This window comes from Mandrillus leucophaeus, unplaced genomic scaffold, assembly GCF_000951045.1.
Source record: "Mandrillus leucophaeus isolate KB7577 unplaced genomic scaffold, Mleu.le_1.0 Scaffold49, whole genome shotgun sequence".
In the NCBI taxonomy this organism is placed as follows: Eukaryota; Metazoa; Chordata; class Mammalia; order Primates; family Cercopithecidae; genus Mandrillus; species Mandrillus leucophaeus.
This window is the reverse complement of record NW_012105253.1, coordinates 4,526,211-4,544,660: the sequence shown is the minus strand read 5'-3', so window position 1 is coordinate 4,544,660 and position 18,450 is coordinate 4,526,211. Positions and strand designations below refer to the sequence as shown.

Sequence of the window (18,450 nt, the reverse complement as noted above, 5' to 3'; positions counted from 1 at the left end):
CAAGTCCTTTACTGAGGACAGGAAGCACATCTGGGAACCCAACCCCCATGCTGCCCGCATGGTGTCCCCAGGACAGGCTCAGCAAGCAAAGCCCAGAAGATCACACTGAACATCTGGCTTTTGCCCCAGCATGAACTACCACACTCCCTCTCAGCCCTGCACTCTGCATTTTTTTTAAACAAGCCACTCTCAGCCGCCACAAATACTTTGGTGGGAATCAGCAGGGAGGCCCTCATTCCTTGTCCCAAAATAACGTCAGCCAGAGGCAAAGGCCAAAGAGGTGGAGCCTGCAGGCCATTTTGCAGAAGTTTCAAATATCCTGGTACTGACCCCATTAAAAAAGCGTGAAGGGGAAGCAGCCAAGCCTCTAGTGGTTTTCTCATTAGTGTTCCCCCTCACCCCAGCCCCACCACCATTACAAACGTCTGCATGGATAAGAATCAAACAAAGAGATCTCGCATAAAGTTCTATGATCAGTACTGGCCATTGGAAACAAAATAACATTTTGCAAACTTAATACCAAAAAGTTGACATTAAAAACTTTAAAAGAAATGTGCGTGCTCTGGGACAGCCTAACCCCCAAAGAGATCTCTGAGGCATTAGTAGAAGAGCGAACAAGCAACTGGTGAGCTGTCCCACCTTCCCCAGAGCCTGTCTTAAATATGCAACTGTCTCAGATTTTCCATACTCCTCTGCTGGTTTTTCCTCTGAAGAGGGAGGAAGGAGACTTCTTGGTCGTACAGTTTAAGAAGGCAAATAAAGCCGCCTTTCTCCTTAACGTAGCGGAGCCCTTTCAACACACACACACACACACACGTGTACTTTTTAAAACATAAATATGAAAGAAGAGGGAGGGAGAGAGAATACGAGACAGATGAAAAGGAAATGCTACTTAATCTTGTCCAGTTTTGGAAAACCTCAAAAAAAAAAAAAAAATCAATAGGCGGAGGCATGTTATTCTCAAAACACACACTCCTCCCGCATTACAGTACTGTTAGCAACAGCAAATGATGTTACAGATGGAAAAAGCCTCAGGGAAAAAAGCATGAATTGTTAAAGCAATATAAAGTGGCATTACTCTCACAAGAAGTGCAAAGGGGCCAGTTGCCCTCCTTCATCTGCTCAGACATTAAAGTACACCTCGCCCAGGACCTCTTGACTCTGGCCATGCCCTGCCCCAAACCCTGCCTTCCCGGGTCCCAGGACTCCAGCTGCTCCTCGCGTGACAACACTTCCCCGCTTTGAAAGCCCTCCTGCCCCGCCCGCCGGGTCCTCACCGTGTGGTACATGAGGGCCTCGCCGTCCCCGGGCTCTGACAGCTCGCTCAGCTTGCGGTCCCACTGCAGCACGCCCTGCTCCCCGCTCTCCAGCACCTCCATGGCGGTGCGGGCCGCGCTGGGCCGAGGATGCTAAGCGCAGAGGGGACGCGCAGAGCTGCCTCGGACTGGCGAGGTTCCTCTCTTTCCGCGTGTGCGTGCGTGTGTGCGCGCGCGTGTGTGTAGTTTTGCACTTGGAAGGCAAACGTCTGCTCTTCTGCCGGAGAGAGGATGGCCAAGCGCTCCCGTCCGGTGTCCTCGGAGATCCGAGAATCCCCAGGGACACGGGCCGGACCAAAGGCTGCCGGGGCTAAAGCGGGATGTGCATCCAAAATGAAGGCAGGAAACCCACTCTCATCCCAGGAAAATCCCTTCGCCGCAAACCCACTTGCCGCTACAGCTCCAGACACAAACTTTGAGACTCCCCAGGGCTCCTAGGCTCTGCTCCAGGACCCAGCTGCGGCCGCACCTCCCTCCCAGGCTTGACCAATCGGATATCCGTCTTGCCCAACAGACCCAATCAGAAGTCTCACTCTCGGTCTTGTCCCGCCCCCCAATGGCAGAGGCCGCGGGAAGTCTCCGCCCACGCCTTGGAAAGTAGCCAGGGAGTGTCTGTGACGTCACCGAGGAACTCCTCCTGCCTGAGCGCAGGCCGCTGACGGCTGTCGCCTACAGCGGACCAATAGAGGGCTTGGGTTCGGAAGTGATGGACTGGAGGCTTGACTAATGGGAAAAGGGCGTCTGAAAGGTACAGCCAATGAAATAGCGACAAGAATACATTTTGTAAAACGGGGAGGGTGAGCTTAGTCTTGCTGAGAATCCTCAGAAATTAGCCAGGGCGCCGACAGGGGGCGCGAGAGTTGCTGCGCGGGGGACTTACACATTTTCAGGTACTTTAGTTCATTTGGATCTCTTGGAATTTTTTTAATGGATTACATATTATACAAAAATCCAAATATTCCTCATGCACATAAATTTATATTAGTGCAGCTCTAGCAAATTGTCATTGTTCTTCACCTTTTTCGCCCATTTTCTGCTGGGTTCTTCTATTTTTTATGGACTTCACTTACTGTATTTTTTTCTTTCATCTGCTTAGTAAGAGTCAATGGCATGCTTTTCCAGGTCCTACAGAAGTGAGCCCAGTCCTTGAATTCATAGAGCTTTTATCTCAGAGGAGTCAGGCAATAAACAAAGAAATAAACATTTAAATTCAGAAAGTGGAAATTGCTATAATGAAAAATAAAAGCAGGAAAACAGGATGTGTCAAGATCGATGCTATTTTACGTGCTGATCAGGGAAGTTCTTCCTAAAGGAAATGAGATTTCGGGAGAAGCTGGTGTTCCCATGACTGCTGGGGAGGCCAGTGTGGCTGCAGCAGAGGTGCTTGGCAGGGAGGGGTGGGAAAGGCCGGAAAGGTGAGCCAGGGCCAGAGCACCAGGCCCACCTCCTAGAATAGGGAAGAGATGGCCTGTTCTAAAGGAATTCCCCCAACACTGTGATTCTTCCTCCTTTTTAATTCCAAAAAAAAAAAAGAAGCCCTTGAAAATATAGTTTACCTATGTTAAATATAAAAGTAGGTCTTTGCCAGTTAGCTCTAGAAGTTTCTTACAATGGCACATTCAGGTATTAGCTATTGTGTTGTCTCCTTGGCAAGTATTTTTTGGCGGTTGGGGACAAAAGTCTTTGAACTCTATGTTGTCTTTAAAGCAGCAGTTTATCATATAAACTATTCCATTTGTCTGGCTGGTCCTATCTTCTGGGGTCTTTCGAGATTTTTTTTTTTTTTTTTTTGAGACAGTCTCACTCAGTCACCCAGGCTAGAGTGCAGTGGCACGATCTCAGTTCACTGCAGTCTCCACCTCCTGGGCTCAAGCAGTTCTCCTGCCTCAGCCTCCCGTGTAGTTTGGACCACAGATGTGCACCACCACACCCGGCTAATTTTTTAATTTTTTGTGGAGACAAGATCTCACTTTGTTGCCCGGGGTGGCCTCAAACTCCTGGGCTCAAGCAGTCCTCTTTCCTGAGTCTCCCAAAGTGCTGAGATTTAAGGCATGAGCCACCACACGCAGCTTTTGAGATTATTTTAATGCTAAATAGAAGCTGTAGTTTATGGGCACACACCTTCCTTATATAATAGTTTTCTCATTTTTCTCTTAGGTTCTTGGTTTTTCTTTTCCAGCCAGGTATCCCCTTCACCACATTCTTTCCATAGATCGCTCTTTCCATTTTTAGAGGCCTTTCTTATTTTTTTAATCTGGCACTCAATGTACAATGGGATTACATCCACATAAACCCATCATAAATCGAAAATATCATAAGTCAAAAATGCATCTAATATACCTAACCTATCAAACATTATAGCTTAGCCTAGTCTACCCTACATGTGCTCAGAACACTTATATGAGCCTACAGTTGGACCAAATCATCTGGCAACACAGTACTAGTTTACTGTCATGATTGTGTGGCTGACTGGGAGCTATGGCTCGCTTGCACCAAAAGAGAATACAATATCGCGTATTGCTAGCCTGGGAAAAGATCAAAATTCAAAACTCAAAGTACAGCTTCTACTGAATGCATATCTCTTTCACACCATCATAAAGTCAGAAAACCATAAGTCATAAGTCAGGAACCATCTGTACATCTTCCTTAATGTAGGAATACAAACATTTATCTGTGAAGCATTTCTGTTTTTGACAAAGTCTAATCCTGCTTATGCCCCCATGTAGTAGCCAGTTTCCAAGATGGCATCTAGTGATCCCACTTCCTGGTGCTCACACTCTTGTGTAATTCCTCCTCTTGAGTCTGGGCTAGACCTGAGGACTTTCTTCTAACAGAAAGAATATGCCAAAAGTGAGAGGATGTCAAAAAGATTATGGCTCCTGACTTGCTTTTTTCCTCTTCCTCTCTTGCTTGCCTGCTCTAAGAGAAGCCAGCTGCCATGCCATGAACTGCAATATGAAAAGGCCAATGTAGCAAGGATGTGTCCAGCCAACAGCCAGTAAGGATCTGAGGCCCTCAGTCCAACAACCTATGAGCCACTGAATTCCGCTAATAAACATGTAAGTGAACACAGAAGTCGGTCCTTCCCCAGGCGAACCTTCATATGTCCACAGATCCAGCCAAGACTTTGACTGCAGCCTTGTGAGAGCCCCTAAGCCAGAGGACCCAGCTAAGCGACGCTCAACTTCTTGACCTGTCAGGTAATAAATGTATGTTGTTTTAAGCCACTAGGTTTTTCCTTTGTAAAATATGTATTATGATCATTGGCACCCTAAATAGTTCGGTTAAACTTACCTGTAATCTATTAATAACATCACAATCCCTCATGGTGAGTTTCTCCAGCCTCCTTTGTTTCACGTATACTTCTCTGTTAAATGTACACACAACTTCTTACCAGTCTGTCTTCCTGTTTTGCATTTTCAAAACTAAATTATTTCCCTTTTCTTCTCCTTCTTAGAACTTAGTAATGTAGTTGACTCTCCTTCCAGCTTCTCTGGCATCCTTGTTGTCCTGTCTCTGTTATTAATAGATTGATGGCACTTGCATGACTGGAAGTCATACTTTCCCAAAATGAAAATCAGATACATTAGCCAACAAGACATTTCTGTTTCTTTTTTCTGATATTATTTGCTATCTTTCCACGTGTCAATCTATTTACAGATTTGTTCTATGTGCTTTCTATACCTTCATCTCAATTATTAAGACAAATTGTATCTAGAATTGGGCACTTGACAGATCCCCCACATCATGAAAATAGAATCCACCTGCCAAGTTCTCATGGCCCCATTCATCAGCATGCTTTTACTTTGACTACTCAACAAAAATTAATCTATTGAATTTTCCTTTTTCGTGTCCGGTACTTTTTCAGTTTATTCACAGGGAGAACTGTTAACTACCTGCTAAATTCCAGACACCATTGCATATAAATTTTTCCAGGTTTAAAACTCCCTTAAAAAAAAGAAATGGGGCCAGGCATGGTGTCTCATTCCTGTAATCCCAGCACTTTGGGAGGCCGAGGTGGGAGGACTGCTTGAAGCCAGGAGTTTGAGACCAGCCTGGATGATATAGAAAGCTGTCTCTACAAAAAAAATTTTAAAACTTAGCTGGACGTGGTGGCACACGCTTTTAGTCCCAGTTATTTGGGAGACTGAGGCAGGAGGATGGGTTGAGCCGAGGAGGTCAAAGCTGCAGCAAGCTATAATTACCCCACTGCCCTCCAGCTTGGGAAAGTCTGCCTAAGCCAGTGTGAAAAGGCTGTGCAAAGGCATCCCTGGTGCCACATCCTGACACCCACACATGACACAAGCTGTGAAGACTCGGTCTTCTCAAGTGAAATTGTCGGCCAAAGAATGTGTGTGGGGTAGAGAGCAGTTGGCTTATCAAGGTCTCCCTCACCGAATGGTGAGGATTGTGTGAAGGGGAGAGGAAGGCATACTCTATTGGTTTCCCAAGGCTGCCATCACAAAGTATGACAGCCTGGGAGGCTCCAAACAACAGCAATGACTCTCCAAGGTGTATGTCACCCTCTAATGTTCTCTGCCTCCTCTCTTTCCTTTGTACCTGTCCATTCAAGAGCTCATCTCAGCCCTTTCCCAACCAACACACTGAGTTCTCCAAGTACAGCCCCCTTGCCATCCTTACTGAAACCATTTGGGATTACTCAATCAGAGCTGCATTTTTAAGATCATCTCATTCCTCTTGGGCAGTTTTTTTTTCTTTTAATAATATAACAAACCATGGAATCCTGCCCATTTCATCTCTGACATTGTTTTAATAAATTCTGAAGATGTATTTATTTTGCTCCTCTGCACTTTTGACTTTCTATCATCTGTTGAGATTTTTCTTTTTTATTTTAACGTGTTCTATCATTCTATTCCAATTTGGAATGGGAGCGAACTTTTATCACCCTCTGGCCTTCCTTTGTTTAATTCTTCCTGTTAACATTGTTCTAACAGTGTTCAGTATAATAGAAATTTCCCAGCTTTGAGGATTTTCTTTCAATTTCTATTTCTTATTTATTTATTTATTTGGAGACAGGGTCTCGCTCTATAACCCAGGCTGGAGTGCAGTGGTATGATCATGGTTCACTGCAGCCTCAACCTCCCAGTCTCAAGTGAACCTCCCACCTCAGCTGCCTGAGTAGCTGGGACTACGGGTGAAGGCCACCATGTCCAGCTAATCTTTTATTTTGTATAGAGACGGGTTTCCTGCTTTGTTGCCCAGGCTGGTCTCGAACTCCTGGGCTCAAGCTATCCTCCCACCTCAGCTTCCCAAAGTGCTGGGATTACAGGTGTGAGCCATTGCACCTGGCCTCTTTAGTGTATATAGGACAAACAGGAGAGAAGATATCTGCAAGAATCTAATACCTTTCTAGGAAATCCAGGAAATCAAGATAGGCCTAAGGAATGTGAAGTAAATTGGTAATGAGGACTTGTAGTACTGGGATAAAGAGTCAGACAGAAGGAGGGGAGAAGGACAGCTGCTCCCCACCGCTGAGAAGTCCACCTGGGGTAGAAAATGAGCTGGAAAGGGGCGACACAGGTGCCTTGGCTTCAATTGGCTGCAGATTGCTTATTGATAGAGAATAGCCCCTGATGGGGGTCCCGGATGGAACCTTCCTGCCTGAAGTCAAGGAAACACGTCTGTTTGCCTCTCGGTTTCTGAAAGGGGTGGGGGCACTCTGAAAACCTACAAAGCAGGCTACCCTTGGAAACAGACCTTTTCCCGTCTTGGCAAATTCAGAAATGGCCAAAGTCCCCGGGACAACAGGAAGAGCTACAGATACGAGTAGCCAAAGTCACATACATTGCTCCTTCTCTACCTCTACTGATCTCAGGAGATCTTGGACTCCACCATCCCAGGGCCACGCCCCCTCGGCTTCACAATTACATGCTGAATCTATACTCGTACTAACTTGCCACTGTGTGGTGCCTGCTAATGTACTACAGCTTTAAAGATTGTAGAAAATTTGAAAATAAAACTTTATTATATTAAACCCCTACCTTACAACTTATATGAAAAAAAGCTTCAGATGGACTAAGGATATTAGTGTAAAATAAAACAAAGCTATCCAGAGAAACCAGAGATAAAATGCTTTTATAATTTTAATTTTGGTGTGACCAAGGTCTAGGCATAATGTAAAAGGCAGAAAATAAATAGGAAAAAAACAGCTTTAATTTATACATAAGTATATGTGTCTGTGTGTCTATGTATGCACACACATAGCTATACAGAGATAATACATCTAACTTGTAATTAAATAAAAGAGATTAAAATGTTATACATGTTGCCGTTCACATGAGTGATTTTGCAGTGAAGGTTTTTTTTTTCTTCCCCCATTGTTTATCTGCTCATGGCCGTCCCATTCCAAGAACACAGTGGTAACAGCCTGGTACGTATCGTTCCATACTTCCTTTATGCTCATATAATCATATACAAATACACGGAGACAGAAGTTTGGTCATTGTTTTATTATGCTCATTTCTCTGTATTTTGCTCTTACGGCTTAATAAGAGATCTTGAAAATATCCCCAGTTCTCCAGTGTGGATTTAGTTCATTCTTGTTAGCAGCTGACTGGAAAAGGATGAAGCATTTTTCATTCCCTGTTGATAAACAGGTTTTACTTCTAGAAACATCAATTGTGTGACATGGGGATCATACACTTCGCACAACTGAATTTCCCGGTATGTGACCTTCTCCCAGTGATGGAAGATCAGGCTTAGGGTGTTGAATTTTTTTTTTTTTTTTGGAGACAGAGTCTGGCTGTTATCTAGGCTGGTGTGCAGTGGCACCATCTCAGCTCACTGCAACCTCCACCTACTGGATTCAAGGAATTCTGCCTCAGCCTCCTGAGTAGCTGGGATTACAGGCGTAGGCCACCAGGCCCGGCTAATTTTTGTATTTTTAGTAGCGATGAGGTTTCACCATGTTGTTCAGGCTGGTCTAGAACTCCTGACCTCGTGATCCACCCGCCTCGGCCTCCCACAGTGCTGGGATTACAGGCGTGAGCCACCGCACACGGCCTCAGGGTGTTGAATTTGACAGCCTAAGGGCACACCCAGTGCCCAAGGAGCGGGGCTAGGAGGGCAGGAGAGGAACAGAGAAAGGGATCAGGCATGAAATGGTGTGAAGGGCCTGCGGGATGGTTAGGCCGCAGGGATAGAGAGGCTCAAAGATTGACACTGCTTCACCACAATTTTTCCTCCGACCCCTGTAGGGCGTTCCCCTTAGGACACTGTTGGCACCGTGTCACAAGAGAGGTTGGTGGAGGCAAGAGTTCCCTTAAAGGAGGACGGAGGACACAGCCAGAAGCGAAACAGCCCTTTAGTTGAACTAGAAAGGACCGGAACTTCAATTGCAGCCGTTTTGGTCACTTCTCCAACACTGCCACCAAGTGGCTGTAGAGGAACAATGCAACCAGCAAACCCAAAGGGAAAGATTGTAAGAGCTGGGCTGTCGTGTAAAACCACCACGCCTGGCTAATTTTTTTTATTTTCAGTAGAGACAGAATCTCATTATGTTGCCCAGGCTGGTTTCGAGTTCCTGGGTTCAAGAGAACCTCCTGCCTCGGACTCCCAGAATGCTGGGATTATAGGTGTGAGCGGCCACTCCCGGCCCCAGCAGTGGTAAAATAAAACCACATCTCACAGTCCAGATTAATTTGCAACCCTCAGGTGGAGATAGAGAACATTTCCATCAACCCAAAGAGTGCCCTCACGCTGTCTGCTAGTCAGTGCGCCTCCTGAGGTCATTGCCTTTCTGGCTTCCATAGATCAGATTTGCCTGGTCTTGAGCATGATGCAAATAGAATTTTGTGGCACATACTCCTTGTCTGACTCACGTGTCTGTGAGCTGGGTCCATGCTGTTGCATGTACAGCCTATTCCCGTTATTTGCAGTAGCTCTGTTCTATAAAATCACCACAGACGCTGAATCAACAAATACTGAACCACTGCTCATAGGGAAAACAGGGTTTAGGTTCCTGGGAGACTCTGCTCATGACAATTTAATCAGGCAATCAGTACATATAAAGAGACAAATGTATCAATCTATGTTTAACGTGTATCAACTGATAAATATGCAGAAACAAAATAAAAGCAAATCACCTGGTTTTATGTGTATTTCTGTTTAAAGACACCTTGTTAAATATGTATTGGTGACTCATTAACGTTGAACTCATGGCCAACAGCACTGTAATTCATGACTGAACAAAACTTATCTATGTGTCTTTTACCCAAAAAAACACCTCACAGCCCTCTTGCACTTAGGAACATTAAACAGCACTTTACCCCTATGCTTGGGGCCATTTTAAACAGCAAAATCAGCAACAAAGCAGCACACAAAGGAATTTAATGCTATGCTTAGCACTAAATTGACCATAAAAATGACACTTGTTTTACCGTATGACAGCCAGAACAAGAAGGCAGAACTTGGTCTTGTTTTACCTCACTGGGATAACTCAAATTTGGGGTGCAGTGGGGCACACCAGGAGATTCAAATTTTTCACTGTTCTGTGCAGGTCCAAAATATGGACCATAAGAATACCATGAGTATTTAGCAAGTAGGCAAATTCTCAAACACAGAATCCGTAAATAAAGATCAACTGTATTTGTACTTTGGTCTGTGGAGTTTATTGTTGTGGTTTTTGAGACAGGCTGTCACTGTGTCACCAAGACTGGAGTGCAGTGGCGGGATCATGGCTCACTGCAGCCTCGACCTCCCTGGCTCAAGCAATCCTCCCACTTCAGTCTCCTGAGTAGGTGGGACTACAGGCACACCACCATGCCAGTTTTTCCGACAGGCTATGAGCTCTATAAAGTCAATCTCAATTACTCAAAGCAGTCTTCTTATATCTGAAAATATGCCATTCCAGTCAAAGGCTTGGTAAAATACCCAGTGTCTCCACTTGTGACCTGTTACTAAACAAAAACAAAAACAGATTCTTATTGAACCTATGCAAATAACTGTACTGCCATAAATTAAGAATACTCAAATGGTTTCCAAATTCTGGAGAAATCAGGTAGAGAGAAATTTTACTCACAAGAGTATACTCAATTGTTAAAAGCTATAAATAACTCAAAAAGTTTTCAGCTGGGCACAGTGGCTCATGCCTGTAATCCCAGTACTTTGGGAGGTTAGGGTGGGAAAGTAGCTTGAGCCTAGTTGTTCAAGACCAGCCAGGGAAACATAGTGAGACCTCATCTCTACAAATAATAATACAAAAAAATTATCTCGGTGTGGTGGTGCACACCTGTACTCCCATTTACTCGAGAGGCTGAGGTGGGAGGATTGCTTGAACCTGGGTAGTCGAGGTTTCTGTGAGCTGAGATCATGCCACTGCACTGCAGCCTGGGCAACAGAGCAAGAACCCACCCTTCAAAAAAGGAAAAGAAAAAAAGTTTTCTTGACTCTGAAAAACAAAACAAAATAGTATCAGCAATGTTCCAAACAAAAAAGGCATAAAAAATTATTTCAGTTATATATTAGTTCAGTTCTATGTAATTAACCTTTGTTCTGTCCAAGATTGGGACAATAATCCTCATGAACATATCAGCTCTTCAATGAAAGATCTGGCAATTTTCTCTCTAGTCCAATGACACAGCCTCCAAACTTACTAGCAACCTGCATTCAAGCGCGCCCGTCAGAGTCCTTCCCATGAACTTCCCTAAAGAAGAAGTAACTTTTGAACTGTAGCTGATCATAAACTACTTTTTGAGATGAATCAAAGTAAAACAATAACTGTCCATGGATGACAGTCCTGTCTTAGGACAGGCCAGCTGCAGTGGCTCATACCTGTCATCGCAGCATTTTAGGAGGCTGAGCAGGTGGATCACTTGAGTCCAGGAGCTCAAGATCAGCCTGGAAAACACAGGGAGATCCTACCTGTACAAAAAATAAAGTAATTAGCTGGGTGTGGTGGCATGAGGCTGTAGTCCCAACTACAGGGGTGCTGAGGTGGGTGGATCACTTGAGCCTGGGAAGCAGAGGTTGCTCAGTGAGCCGAGATCATGCCACTGCCCTTCAGCCTGGGTGACAGAGTGAGACTCCTATCTAAAAAACAAAAAAGTCTTAGGACAGTCATGGTTGAAGGTACAATTGGCAAGAAAATTTGCTTATTTCTGTGACATGCAATTTACATCAGAATCATAATTACTACTGATAATATAATATATACTAAGACATATCAGGATTACAGGAATCTCATACGATTTTGGAACACATACTAATATTTATTTAACTCAAAGTTAAATAAACATTTGATATTTGACAATGCTTCCTTTATGATTTTAACACACCAAATAAGGCAAGTAAGTCCAAAATCTCTTTTGGACTTCAGGGATCCTAATATTTAAAAAAGTTAATGAGGTCAAAAAGACTAAATTTCAAACCTGAAATTTTGATTTTGGAAAGTTTGTCAAATTTCAAAAGTTGAAAACACTTGAGATCACAAAATAGGATCACAGGTTATTCATTTAGCCACAAGTGAAAACTCAAATATTGCCAAAAAGAAAAAAAAATCTTTGCTCTTTGATAGAGAAGAGACTCGGTTTCCCAAACAATAAGACCTAATAAAGACAGCATGCAGCCAACTGAATCTGTCTCTTTACTTTCCTCTTTTTTCCTTTTTTTTGGCAGTTTACTCAAAAAGTAAGCAAACATATTTTACTGTTTCTTAATTATTACATGAAAATCTTGTTTAAAAGAGAAAACCAAATTTTGCCTTTGCATAGTATATTACTTCATAGTTAATTTTTAATAAAATCTTATAAACAAATCCATTTAATCTCAATCACTTTGACTATAAGGTAAGATATCTGTAAATCTTGTAGAATTTTCTAGTAAAGAACAGATCAGTGCTCTAAGAAAACCCTTTTATTCCAACACAGGGTTTCTGACTCTGGCCCTGCATCAGTGTGCTCTTGATATTAATGTTTAATTTACAGAAAAACTAAATAATACCCTTTAAATTGTAGCCAACTTGATCACACAAAAAAATTCCTTTCATAAGATCAATTCATCGCAAATCTTACTTAAAGCTTCACTTTTATCCTATCATTTTATCTTAGGACAAAAATTTACTTTTCCAATTTTCTATATCCATTTCATTTTATCTGTCATTTTTCCTTCCATTTAAAACAACTTAAAAACCCTCTAAGCTAGGAAAAATCACTTTCCCTTTAAAAAAACAAAACAAAAAACAAAAACTACATTTCTCTGACCTTTTACCAAAAACACATGCTACTTTCCTTATATACTTTACATATAGAATTTTTCTCTTCTATCTAGTGGTTTTAATCACATATATTAGTTACAATGTTAACTCTTCATAATTTTTAAACCAAAAACCTAGGAGGTAAGCAATTTATGTGTCAGATATGTAGCCCAGGACAAAAGGAGAGAGCTGCAGATAATACATGACCCTTCCTACCACGGTGAGGAGGCATAGTTGGGCCAGAGAGAATTCCACATGTCCCCAGGCCCTACCATGCCACCTTTTAGAGCCTAGAATCTAAAGGTGCTAGCACAGGCAAGTCAAACAAGCATCAAAAATATTCCAGAAGCAGTTTATAACCTTAAAACATCTAGCAAAGATAGCATCTGACCTACCCAATTCAGATCAAATGTCTATATTAAATTCTGAAGATGATTCTATTTTATTTCACCAGTAATTATAAAATTATCTTTATTTACTAAAGATTATTAAGGTCATGTGAACGAAAAGATATTTGAGTTAAAGTTTCTGTTTTTCTGATAAAGTATTTGATTTAAGCACTTACTTTTTTTCTTTAAGCCAATTGGTTGAAGCTCTATTATATATTTTGGTAGTGAAACATCATACATGGGACACAGATACATAGATAGAAGCAGATCTTAAAAGTTTACATGAGTCTCATCAGCCAGTTTTTAAATAGGTTTTTTTTTTCCCATATACTCTTCCAATTGCCTATTTTATTGCCCTAGGCAATTATTATCTAGGTAACCCTATATTTGTCTTTATAAAGGGACCATTCTTAGGTGAAATGAGATAGAAAATGTTTATTTCAAAAGCACAGAGCTAAGACATTAGTCCTATATACTGTACCATCATTTGCTCAAACCAAGGACAAAATGGTATAAGCGAAAGTTCAGTTAAGATGGCCAGGAAAAGCTTGCTTGCTTACTTGCTCTTTCTGTCTCTCTGCTTCTCTTTCTCTCTCTCTCTTTTTGTATTAGTTTGTTTTCACACTGCTGTAAAGAAATACCTGAGACTGGGTAATTTATGAAGGAAAGAGGTTTAATCAGCTCACAGTTCTGCATGGCTGGCAGGCCTCAGGAAACTTACAATTATGGTGGAAGGGGAAGCAGGCATGTCTCACATGGCAGAGGTGAGAGGGACAGAAAAAAGAGAAGGAAGAACTTCCAAACACTTATAAAATCATCAGATCTCATGAGAACTCACTCACTATCACGAGAACAGCATGGAGGAAACTGCCCCCATGATCGGATTATCTCCCTTTCTCGACACGTGGGGACTACAGGTCCCTTCCTCAGCGCATGGGAATTACAATTCGAGATAAGATTTGGGTGGGGACACAGAGCAAAACCATATCACTTTTCATTTTTGAGAGAGGGTCTCACTCTGTCACCCAGGCTGGAATGCAGTGGTGTGATCATAGTTCACTGCAGCCTTGACCTCCCAGGCTCAAGCAATCCTCCTGCTTCAGCTTCCCAAGTAGCTGGGACTGTAACCAACTTTCCCATTTTTTGTAAGAGAAAATTTATTTATTTTTTCTATCTTCTTTTATCTTTCCTCCTTTTCCCACTTTCTAGTTAGTCCTTTAGAAATGCAAATATAGCCTTTTACCTCCCCTTCACCAGACATTCCCTACAGGGCAAGTTCATTTAACTATCTGCTTAGGAGCTCCAGAAAGGAAATCTCACCCACCAGGAGGTTGCCTTGAGAGATAACAGTCAATCTACAACCCAAAGTACACATGCCCACAAAGAAACAGGCAGTCACCGCCTTGACCACCTAGTAGATAAGGTACCAAGCTAACATGTAGGAGTCCCACTTGCTTACTTCCCCCCACCCCATGTGCCGTTCATGTTAAGCCCCCTTTAAAAGTGCGCACTTTCTGCTCCAAAAGCAAAGTTATATTTTAGGCAGGAAGCCTGTACTTGTTCCCCTCATCTAGCTTTGGAATTAACAACAACAACAAAAAAAATCACTTTCTTTATACCAGACCTTAGTTGGACTCTGCAAGCAGCAAATAGCTAAACCTGCATTTTGGTTACAATTTTGGTGGTGCATATAGGGAAAGTGCTGCGTGCTCTGGGTGAGTCTGTGCCTGACAGCCAGGTTTTGCTACCGGGCAAGGTGTGGGGTCACCTGTGAGCACTAGCTGCTCGTGGCTAGCAGATCTCATGACAGGAACATCCGGGAACTTCTCAGCAACTGCCAAAAATGCTTTTGTTTTGGGGGAGCCTCCCTTTTGCCTCACGGCACACCTGCTGCCTTCAACTCTCCGCTGGTACAAAGAAAGTGACCTCTGTAAAACCTGGCAAACTTTGAAAGTGGCTGAGTTAGCTGGAAGTGCACCCGATCACCCTCTGCTTCTTTTGGGGTGTCACTGGGGCCCTGTTCTACCTCAGACTTGGCTGCTAGTGACAGCATCTGAGCCTTTTAGGTATTTCTATTTGTAAGTGCAGTACCATAGAAGCTTTGCTGGGCCTAGGGAACCATTTGGACCTGGGGAGGGGCATTCAGGACCTCACTCAGCCTCCTTGATTGGAGCCTCGTTTGGAAGTATGCTGTTTGTTTGCAAGCACTTTGTGAATGGGCCCTGATTTCTTTCTTTCCTGTCTACTTCCAATCTCACTCTTCTATCTTCAGAGAGCCACCTACAGCCTTAGTCCTCTCAACTGCAGGCTCCCCTATCTCTCTCTGACTGAAAGAGCTCATCTTGACCAGTTACTTGTGAAGGTGGGAGGGTCCCATCCCATATCATGTGGACCCTGGGTCTGAGTCTCTCCTGAATGGGAGATAAACAAGGGTGATGGGAGTATCAACCCTGTGCCGTGTAAGTGACTGGAAGCTCTTGAGCTCCCTTTTTATCACTTTACTGTTCTTTTTATTTCCTTCTCCTCTCTCTCATGCCCTGCTTGTAAAACCTGGCTCCTATGCAGAGGCTGGCCAGACTATATATTCCTCTATTTTCTTTTCTGCCTGCTTTAAATCTGCTGTTATACTGGTGTTAAGATAAAAACGACCATTTGGATTCAACTGTTTTTTAATAAACGGATGAGTCTGCATTGATATCTCTTGGCTAGAGTTCAAAAACAAAAGCTATAGGATCTTTGTTTATATGAGTATGTATATGTGTGTTTATGTGTACACACATGTATTTTGTTATATGTTGCTGCTACAAGGTACCAAATTCACTTAAAGTTAAGGAGGACTCATGAGACTTAAGTAAAATCTTCAATAAATAAGCTGGCTTTAAAATTATTGGTGAAATAATATTAGAAATGTCTTATGAATTGTCAATATACATTTTTGTTCAGATTTATTGATCAAGTAGTTTCATATTTATCTCTGCCAGATATTATAAGGCATCAAAATTTGGCATAAAAGTTATAAAACTGTAAACCTAGCCCCAAAAAGAATGATCTTTGTTTGTGTAATTTTTGATAAATAGTGTCATGCACGTCCATGTGAAGAGACCACCAAACAGGCTTTGTGTGAGCAATAAAGCTTTTTACTCACCTGGGTGCAGGAGGGAGAAAAAGAGTCAGCCAAGGGAGATAAGGCTGGGGCCGTTTTATAGGATTTGGGTAGGTAAAGGAAAATTACAGTCACAGGGGCGTTGTTCTCTTGGTGGGCAGGAGTGAGAGTCACAAGGTGCTCAGTGGGGGAGCTTTTTGAGCCAGGAAAGGGAATTTCACAAGGTAATGTCATCACTTAAGGCAAGGACCGGCATTTTCACTTCTTTTGTGGTGGAATGTCATCAGTTAAGTCAGGGGCAGGGCATTTTCTCTTATTTTGTGATTCTTCAGTTACTTCAGGCCATCTGGGCGAATACATGAAGGTCACAGGGGATGCAATGGCTTGGCTTGGGCTCAGAGGCCTGACATTCCTGCCTTCTTATATTAATAAGCGGTGAAAATTTTTTTTTTTTTTTTTTTTTGAGACGGAGTCTTGCTCTGTGCCCCAGGCTGGGGTGCAGTGGCGCGATCTCGGCTCACTGCAAGCTCCGCCCCCCCGGGTTCACGCCATTCTCCTGCCTCAGCCTCCCGATTAGCTGGGACTACAGGCGCCCACCACCTCGCCCGGCTAATTTTCTTGTATTTTTAGTAGAGACGGGGTTTCACCGTGTTAGCCAGGATAGTCTCGATCTCCTGACCTCGTGATCCGCCCGTCTCGGCCTCCCAAAGTGCTGGGATTACAGGCTTGAGCCACCGCGCCCGGCCAAGGGCGGTGAAAATTTTTGAGGGGTGGTATGGAGAGATAATGGGGGATGTTTCTCAGGGCTGCTTAAAGCGGGATTAGGGGCAGTGTGGGAACCTAGAGTGGGAGAGATTAAGCTGAAGGAAGATTTTGTGGTAAGGGGTGATATTGTCAGTTTGTTAGAAGAAACATTTGTCGTATAGAATGATTGGTGATGGCCTGGATGCGGTTTTGTATGAACTGAAAAACTAAACAGAAGATAAAAGGTCTGAGTAAGAGAAGGAGAAAAAAACAGGTATTGAAGGACTAAGAATTGGGAGGACCTAGGACATCTAATTAGAGTGCCCAAGGAGGTTCAGCTTAGCCTTGCCAGCAAAGATTATTTATTTACTTTAAGAGGGAATTTAGAGTGGCGGTTTGGGATAGCACCAGGAGATATGAGCTGTGATGGCTTGGAGAAACAGTGTAAACCGGCAGTGTAAACATGAGCAGGGCATTCATGAGTAGTTGAGAACGGACGGTGAATAGGAGTATGACTAGACAGAAGACAGTAGGGATGACAAGTTTTTTGGGGTCCAGTCCAAGTTGGTCTGGTGTCTGGAATGAGACTGGGACTTAATAAAAAGGAGTGTCCACACAGGAGCTCAAATGGGCTGTACCCTGTAGCATTCCGAGGACAGGCCTGAATTGTGAGAAGGGCAAGTGGTAAAGGTATTGTCTAGTCCTTTTTAAGTTGGTGACTGAGCTTGGTGAGGTGTGTTTTTAAAAGACCATTAGTCTGTTCTACCTTTCCTGAAGATTGAGGATGGTAAAGGATATAAAGGTGTCACTGAATACCAAGAGCCTGAGAAGCTGCTTGGGTGATTTCACTAATAAATGCTGGTCCGTTATCAGACTGTATAGAGGTGGGAAGGCCAAACCGAGAAATTATGTCTGACAGAAGGGAAGAAATGACTGCGGTGGCCTTCTCACACCATGCGGGAAAGGCCTCTACCCATCCAGTCAGTGTCTACCCAGACTAAGAGATATTTTAGTTTTCTGACTCGGGGCATGTGAGTAAAGTCAATTTGCCAGTCCCGGGCAGGGGCAAATCCCCGAGCTTGATGTGTAGGGAAGGGAGGGGGCCTGAACAATCCCTGAGGAGTAGTAGAAGAGCAGATGGAACAACTGAGAAGTGATTTCCTTGAGGACAGATTTCCATGATGGAAAAGAAATGAGAAGTTTTAAGAGATGGGCTAGCGGCTTGTAACCTACATGGAAGAGGTTATGAAATGACGACAGAATAGAATGGAAGGAGGTATTTTCCTTGGTCCAAGAACCATTTGACTCGTGTTGGAAGAGATAGGTGGAAGTTTCAGCCGGGGAGTAGGTGGGAGTGGCCAGATGAGAAGGAGAAAAACTGCCATGAGGGATAGAAGTTGGAAAGCTAGCTGCTTTTTTAGCTACCTTATCAGCATAAGCATTGCCCTGAGCGATGGGATCTGATGCCTTTTGATGGCCCTTGCAGTGTCTGACTCCAGCTTACTTTGGAGAAGAGTTTTGTATTAAAGAGGCATTAATGATGGAGGACCCTTGCTTAGTGAGGAAACCTTTCAGCCCATAAAACAGCATGGTATCCCAGCACTTTGGGAGGCCGAGACGGGCGGATCACGAGGTCAGGAGATCGAGACCATCCTGGCTAACGCGGTGAAACCCCGTCTCTACTAA

At 43.4% G+C, this 18,450-nt stretch overlaps 2 protein-coding genes and 1 pseudogene across 2 annotated transcripts in view; 2 read left to right on the top strand and 1 right to left on the bottom strand.

Moving 5' to 3' along the window:
* Nucleotides 1-1,774, bottom strand: part of CREB3L2 (cAMP responsive element binding protein 3-like 2) — a 138,551-nt gene extending 136,777 nt beyond the window's left edge. Inside the window, exon 1 of the mRNA XM_011995481.1 lies at nucleotides 1,278-1,774. Within this exon, the coding sequence (XP_011850871.1) occupies nucleotides 1,278-1,379 (102 nt within the window). The 5' untranslated portion in view covers nucleotides 1,380-1,774. The remainder of the gene's footprint in view (nucleotides 1-1,277) is intronic.
* Nucleotides 1,548-18,450, top strand: part of LOC105550563 — a 25,829-nt pseudogene continuing 8,926 nt past the window's right edge.
* The window catches only part of AKR1D1 (aldo-keto reductase family 1, member D1), a 127,696-nt gene continuing 111,243 nt past the window's right edge, over nucleotides 1,998-18,450 (top strand). Inside the window, exons 1-2 of the mRNA XM_011995478.1 lie at nucleotides 1,998-2,064; nucleotides 4,241-4,516. The gene's annotated coding sequence lies outside the window, so the exon portion shown is untranslated. The remainder of the gene's footprint in view (nucleotides 2,065-4,240; nucleotides 4,517-18,450) is intronic.